General features: G+C 41.9%; 1 protein-coding gene across 1 annotated transcript; it reads right to left on the reverse strand.

Moving 5' to 3' along the window:
• Positions 1 to 1,600: 1,600 nt before the first annotated feature.
• Positions 1,601 to 7,080, reverse strand: IRX2 (iroquois homeobox 2). The gene is made up of 5 exons (XM_045007143.1): positions 6,703 to 7,080; positions 4,777 to 5,182; positions 3,566 to 4,270; positions 2,740 to 2,807; positions 1,601 to 2,083 (listed from the first exon to the last, which is right to left on the reverse strand). The coding sequence occupies exons 1-4, from the start codon at positions 6,943 to 6,945 to the stop codon at positions 2,764 to 2,766; spliced, it is 1,398 nt and encodes a 465-aa protein (XP_044863078.1). The 5' UTR covers positions 6,946 to 7,080; the 3' UTR covers positions 1,601 to 2,083; positions 2,740 to 2,763.
• Between the last annotated feature and the right edge of the window lie 612 nt (positions 7,081 to 7,692).

Genomic DNA, 7,692 nt, shown 5'->3' on the forward strand with positions numbered 1-7,692 from the left:
AAGTTCATCTTTATAATGTTTCTATTTTGCACAATGAAAACCGTTTGAGATGGATGCAAACATTTGAACACAATCAATATTCCACATTTGTCGAAAGGCAAAGCATTCTCTGAAGGATTTGTCAACTTTTTGTTAAATTGTACTAGGTATTATATGCAGAGACAGAGTTGCATTTTACTTATAGGCTAAAACGTTGCTTCATGTCACCCTCCAATATCTGAAGTAGGCCTGCACCGCAAAGATCTTTAGTGTACCTACCTATGGACACCCTACCGTTTCCCAGAATTGTAATACTAATTTCTGCCTTCTCTGTTGAAAGGCACACTGACATATTTTTCTTAATCAGCTTGACATCTTTATAAGTTACCAATACACGTTTTTGTTGCTTTTGTTTTTTAAAGCCCCTTTCCCTACTTAGTACCATCAGGATGTATTTTCTGACTCCAGCCTAGAATGCCTCTTTATCCAGTTAACATTCCCTGGGCTGCTGCCTGAAGTATCTAAGATCACTTTCAAATGCCCTTTCTAACAAGACCCGAGCAAGAGGCCACTAATTTTCACTGAACAAAAAGCCACTGGAGAGAGATCCGTTTGTCAATATCAACTGGTCCAGCAATTTCCCATCCTCCGACACATCAGCCTATCTGAGCTGGCAGATGTTTAGACAAGATTTTATAAATTGTTCAATATCAGACCATAATGAACCCCAACTGACCATTCCAAAGCAGCTAAAAGCATCCAGGATCTCCCCTGCTGGGATCTAATAATGCTCTCATGCTGGAACATTATTAATCATGGAATAAAATAGATGAGCCTCTTGAAAAATAAGTGTATGACTGATTAAAGGGCAATCTAAGAAGCTATTATTCTTGTTTTATAACCGTAAGTTATATTCACTCAATTTATCTTTTGGGGGAAATAAATGATTGTTCGTTTCTTTTCTGAAATTATTTTATATGGGGATTCTCATTATTTTACTGAAAATTAAAATGATAGGGTAGCTGTTTTGCTGAGTCTAATCAAGGTGGATCTCTTACAGGAATATCAAATTATAGACATAATTCATGCAATTTAGAAGAGGAAAAACCATAAAAAATAGGGGCTGGGTATTTTGTTTTCTTGCATTTTCAGCACTTCTGGACATAACTTAAAATCAGAATAAATGATTGCTTGAGCTATAGCAAAATAGGGTTAGTTATGAACACTTTATTTATGGAAAAGGAAAATAACATTGGAAAGTGCATCTCTGCTAGCTTGTAAAAATGTACACGTGCATGCACGTCTCTTTATATCTATCCCGCTATATCTATACAGAACAACTCTGAGCTTCACTTAAACAAAGCATATATTTGCAGTTTGTTTAATTTATTTAGGCTTTTACATCCTAAAAATATAAAGTGAAATTGCAACTACTATCAATTTTATGATTTTCTAAATAATTTACTATTTTTAGTATTTAGGGGGAAATGAACCAGAAACACCAAATGGTTGCAGACTAGTCTGTTTTTATTTACAATTAAAGATATAAATTAGTAAAGAAATTTTGTTAAACAACCAAAGATTGTATAACCATTAACGTTTCAAATAAAAACCAGGCAAAATTTATTTACAAAAGTTCCAATTTCATTGCAATACAACTTGCATAAATTACTAGAAGCTTTTATATCATTACAAAAATAAATATCAAATTTGTTTCCACTTTGTAAGTACTCAAGTTCTCCAATCACATCTTTGTTATCTCTACTGTATACATCTTTTACAAATAAATTTTACAATAAATCCTATCACACCTATCGAATATATACCGTGGCAATGAAGTGATCAATTCAAGATATCCTGAGAAAAACAGATCTGTTTTCAAAAGTAACACATACATTGGGGAAACTATACTATACCAGCAAACTCACGTATGTCCAACAAAATTCTGGTTTAATAATTAGAGTCTGTAGATTTAATAGTGCTCTGTGGTCTTCCTTTATACAGTGGCACAAGATGTGATCCGGATTTAGAGATTTGTTCTATATATTAGCTCGGGGAGAGATGATGGCTTGCTGACTTTTTTCAAAGCAATTGTGACACCTACCTGTGGACCAAGGAAAAAACCAGATCATCCAAAATCCTTCTGTTACACACTAACACCATTACATTGTAATCATATATTAATAATAATTAATAAAGTTGAACTAAAATGCTTACTCTTTTGTTTTCTTCTCATGAAAATATTAGTTTTAAAAGATGTATAGGATTTTGGTTAGTCTTAAACATAGAAAGTTGTAAGGGTGCCATCGTTAACCAGACATAAGACAATTCAGAGATACCATAACCTCCTAGAAAAGCATGCTGAAATCTTATAATTGTGCTTTTAAAATTTAAATATTTACAATGTACAATTGTAATAATATCTTAACACAAACACCTTATCTTATAACAATTATTAGAAAATTATTTTAAAAAGAGATCTAAAGATATCCTTTATTTTTGTTTTATATAATGGAAAAGAAAACCCTAAGTCATATGAAGGAGTTGGGAACCCGCTAAACTGTCTTACAAAAGAGTATAAAGCAGAGAAGAAAAGCTGTAATAAGGGATTTTCAAAAAGACTAGAAAAGAGCATATTACTTTGTAATCAGACTCTTATGTAATGAAGCAGGAAATTAACGTTAAGCAAGTTTACAGCTGTGCAATATGTCTTGGACCTGATGCCAAAAGATCAGTGTAATAGAAAATGTTCTCACTTACTTGCATTGCTGTGTGATTGCACTTCTATAGGTATGGTTGTACTCCTACTGTGCAGACGTCAGTGGGATCTGTCAAAATATAACCGTCAGTTAGTCACAGGACACAGCCAGCTAACTAGATTATACAGTGTGTGTATGTCCCAAAATTCACTTGCACAAAATTCATATCTAACCCATTTAAAACTTTTACATTAATATTTTATAGTTGGCTGCGGTTTGGATAATGGCGGTATCAGGTTTTTTTATTCCTTTTTAAAATCAGACAATTATATTAATTTGTTTTACTAATTTTAAAACTGCATGGGAAAAATAGATGTTGTACAGTGGACATAATTTGGTAACTTGGATCACTGTATTTTCTTTAGCTTAAATCGAATAAAACTATATTTAACTCCTTAAAAGTGTAAAAAAAAAGTTAGCGTCCTGTTTTACTAAACACAATGCACAAAAAGTAAAGATAGCAGTATTTTTTAAATTATATATATATAGGTTCATTTATAAACATTGATTTTTAAAATTATATATATATATATAGGTTCATTTATAAACATTGATTTTTAAAGCAACATATTTAGCCCATTAGATTTTTTTAAACTCCTCTGTTATTTCTTTTTCTTTTCCTTAAATGCAAAAAATGGGGAAGGGGGATATTTTTAAATTCCCAAAATATATTGTTGTCTAGCTCCATCCAGCTCCTTTTCCTTAAGTATCGTCGGTTTATTTGTCTGCTGGTGGTGGTGGTGGTTGTCCAAATAAGCATTCTTTATCTACAGTGTGTATAGAAGTCATTTTGCCTTTGGGAAGAAAAGAAGCAATCAGTCACCTACCTTTCTTAGACTCATAACTAGAGGGCCTGTAATGTTGTTCTAGCTGGTTAGTGATCGTTTTCAAAGAGTCACTGCTCTGTTTGTGAACAGAGCTTGTATTTAGTACAGTCTGACTTAGTCCCTCGTTCGAAGCCATTGCTGCGGAGTTATATCTCAGGATTCCCTGGCTCTGGAGTGCGTTAAAGTTCCCATAGTTTGTATAATTGGTATAAAAAGGTGAAGTGTAATAAATGTGCCTTCCTAAGAGAGAAGAGGGAGAGTAGGCAGAGCTGTGCGAAGTAGAAGAGGGGGTTACTGAAGATAACGCCGGTGGCTGACAGCTTTGGCCCATGTTCTGATTTTTAAGGTCCGAGGTGGCTATTTCAGCTAGAGACCAGAGCTTGGGCTTAATGGTCTGTGTCTCGGAACTGGGAGAAATCCTGTTGTCCAAAGTAGTTTTATTGGAGTTCCTTGAAGCGTCCTCGTGGGGGTGATTAAGGAGGGGGGCTTCCACTCCGGTGAGGGGGGAGGAAGTCACAGGCTTAGCGGGAAGGTCTCTCTCTGCTTCATCATCTTCATCCTCGTCGTCCTCGATGTCCTCGTATTTGTCCTTGCAGTCTGATCCGGACTCGCAGAGCGTGTCCCCTACTCGGCAGGGCAACTTCTCCCCATCCGACTCCGCGGAGCAGGAGTGATCGGTGAGCGAGTCAACCTGCAAGCTGATCCCTGCAAGGGCACCAGCCGAACAAACAAGGGCACAGTCAGTTATATAGACTAAAGAGAGCAGGAGAGAAGCAAGCACAACCATTGCAACCACTGATGGGAAAGCGACGCTTGTAATCAAATCCTTTTATGTATAATTATAATTCTAGGAACACTCCCACCGGCTATCACTACGGCTGCATGAAAGCAGCTTCCTGTATGTGTCCGTACAAAGCACAACAGGCATTATTAACACAAATGCTCTGGCTGGCTGTTTTAGGGGAATGGTTCAATGCAGAATTAGATCAGTTTAAAAGGTCTTTGCTATCGTTATTTATCAGTTAAAGGTGAAGATTAGGTAGTGAGGGTAAACGGCATAGAAGGGTTGGGGCATGAGTTTAAAATATATCCCGCAGCACCCCGGTTATAATTTGGAAAGTAAACGTGCATTTAAATAAATCCTGGCACTTGCACACGTATCCCTTTGGGACCTTTATATCTAGCTATAGTACAATCGTGTTGTGCCTAACCTTCGTCCTCTGCTGAAGTTTCATTGCTTTCCTGCACCTTGTCCAAACTTTCCTCCTTACTTCTTGCCCCATCCCCTTCGTCTTCATCTTCATCTTCGCTTTTGTTGCGGGGAGCCCAAGTCATCTTATTCTCCTTCTTGAGCCTCCTTCTGGCGTTGGCGAACCAGGTGGAGACCTGGGTGAGGGTCATCTTGGTGATGATGGCCAGCATGATCTTCTCGCCCTTGGTGGGGTAGGGGTTCTTCCTGTGCTCCTGCAGCCAGGCCTTCAGGGTGGCGGTGGCATCTCGGGTGGCGTTTTTCCTGTAAGCGGGATCATTCAGCTGGTAAGGGTAAGCAGGACTGCCATACGGATGGTAACTGATGGCCCCGGTCATCCCCGTCGTATGAGCATCGTAAGGAGAGCCCTGGAAAGGGCAAAACAGTGGGTTGGCAATTTGTTATTGCTGCTAGTCATTAGTAAGTTGTCAAGGAAAGATCAGTGATTATATTTGCATTTTCCTGGATTGGTATCTCACATTCATATTCTAATAGCAAACAAGGGTACCCAAAGGCCATTAAGATCTTATTTACTTCCCCCCCCCAAAACCGCACACACTTAAATCGCTGATCTTTTAATCTTCAGTTAATTTTAGATCCCTGTAATTTAATATTTCCCAAAATTATTTCTGAGTCACGCAGACATTTTAAAAAGGCCTTACAGGTTTCTTTCAAAGGTTCAAAAGATGTTTCCTTTTTGCTATAGAATATACAACAGAGCCACGGTTTAGCAATTCACTGCACTAATGCATTGCAAATCCAACTCGCAAATCAGAAGATATGCACCGTTTCGAATTGTTTAAATGCGATGTAATTAGCATTTTAATTCGCCCTTTAACGTTTGCATTGAGCTTATTTAAGTCTGCGCCATGGAAGAAAAGTTGAAGCTATTGCTAAGGAAGTTGATAACTTTAAGGACGTTTAAAAATCCTAGAGAAGGGAGAGTTAGGGCCCCAGAATCACCTAATGTTCTTAATAGTCGACAAACACACTGTGCAACTTCCAGCTACTTATCTACTGCTCCTCGCCAGGAAAGTCAGGAGGGGCAGATCTTCAGATCTTTCACATTGCATTGAATAAAGACTGCACGACCATTTCTGCTGAAGTATTTTACAACCAGAAAACATTTGGTTTTCTGTCTGTTTATATGGAAATATAACTAACCTTTTTGCCACCCCTTTCTGGAACCATCGTAACCAATCTGGAGTCTCCGACCTTAAATTTCTGATGTGTGTCTATAAAGCTATAACTATATATATATATATATACAGAGAGAGACACACGCAATTTCAAATGCTCCTTTTAAGTAATGACAACAAAGTGAACGCTGAAGCTGCGGCCACCACAACCATCTTGGGTATGAGCGAAGCTCGCAGATCGCAAACAGATGCTTCTTTTCATCCCTAAAATCCAGTTAAACCATTAGCACAAAACGCATTGAAAGTAACTGAAACCGCACCGGGCTCACTTCCCGGAGCTCCACTAAACGTTGGCTTAGACAAGCCAGAAGAAAGAATTCCTCCCCTCTCCTCCCGCAGCACAAAACGCAGCCACCAAACTGCTTCAGACAATGCGGATTCTTTACGAACAGACCCGCGAGCAAAGGCAGGCTCGGTTTTATGTTCGCAAGCCCCGAGAGCCGCCAGGGTCCGGTCCGAGGCAGTGCCAGGGCCCCCGCCCGCGTCTCCCTTTGCCCCGCTCGGGCACCTCGGGTTTGCACGCTAAGCGTGGTGTTGGGAAAACATAAGCAGGCGGCTGGGTTTGTGCGGAGCGCCTGGCAGTGCAGCCCGGGCTCTGGTACGGATGGTGCGTGTGCAGGAGATAGGGGCAGAGGAGGATGAGGATGAGGATGCTAATGAAGAAGGAGAGGATTTTTCTCGGTAGTTACCATGTAGGAGGGGAATCCCGTGGCGGGGTCTGTGGAGTACTGGAGCGGGCTGGTGAAGCCTGTGGCCGCCGCCTGGGCTGTGAAAGCTGCCGATCCCGGGTAAGGGCTGAACGCCGAGCCCGACGAAGACCTGGCCAGCTCTTCGCTCCTGGGGGCCGCCAGAGCCGACGCCCCGTACGTCGGGCAGGAGTACAGAGCCAGCGAGCCGGGGGGCTGGTAGAGGTAACCCTGAGGATAGGACATGGCTTGCACGGGCGTGCACAGGAGCAGGGAGGGGGCGAGGGTGACCGGCCCTGGCGCTTCTGCTGCTCCTGCTGCTGCTTTCGTGTTCCCTCTCCCTCTCCCCGGACGGCTCTGGGCAGCTGTGCGGAGAATGAGACTTGTCCTACTGGCCCCCCATGCACCCCGGCCAGCACCACAACGGCGGATCCGCTCAGCAAACTACCCAGGACGAGAAGGGCATGGGGAGAGGGGAGAAGGAGCTGGGTAACGACAAGCGGGGGAGAGAGAGAAAGCCAGGGAGAGAGGGAGGGAGAGAGCCCGGCTCAGGAAAGTGGCTGCTGCATATGGAGTTCTGCCCGCCAGCCCGCTCCCCCAGCGCCGGCCAGCCTGTATTTTGGGGGAAGTATAGAGTCTGGAGTGAAGAGTTGAGGGAAGGAGCACTCGAGTTTCTGAGAGACATTGGAAAGCAGAGCTGTCCGTCACAGCGGCTCATCTGCATATTGCGAGGGGCCCGCCCCTTCTCCTTCTCCAGCTCCCCCCGCAGACGGAGGGAGGGAAGCAGGCTTGTAATGCGTTACAACCACCCTCTCTGTCTGACAGCGAGCACACTGCTGAAGCCAAAGGATGATACCGCTGCTCAGTTTCTCCCGGCTCAGAGCCACAAACACGCTTGCACACACTCCATTGCAATAGGTACCTATGCTATGCACACACCTTCTATCTTATATATTATCACAGACTTGCGCACAGGGCTTGTTAGTATATCGT

Source organism: Mauremys mutica, chromosome 2, assembly GCF_020497125.1.
Source record: "Mauremys mutica isolate MM-2020 ecotype Southern chromosome 2, ASM2049712v1, whole genome shotgun sequence".
NCBI classification, from domain to species: Eukaryota; Metazoa; Chordata; order Testudines; family Geoemydidae; genus Mauremys; species Mauremys mutica.

Bases quoted from the DNA above. Each gene is read 5' to 3' on its own strand.
- IRX2 (XM_045007143.1), bottom strand. From the start codon at position 6,945: ATGTCCTATCCTCAGGGTTACCTCTACCAGCCCCCCGGCTCGCTGGCT. The intron at 4,271-4,776 runs GTTAGGCACAAC...GTGCCCTTGCAG, and splicing joins AACTTCAGCAGAGGACGAAG to GGATCAGCTTGCAGGTTGAC. The intron at 2,808-3,565 runs GTAGGTGACTGA...ATATTTTGACAG, and splicing joins TAGTTATGAGTCTAAGAAAG to ATCCCACTGACGTCTGCACA.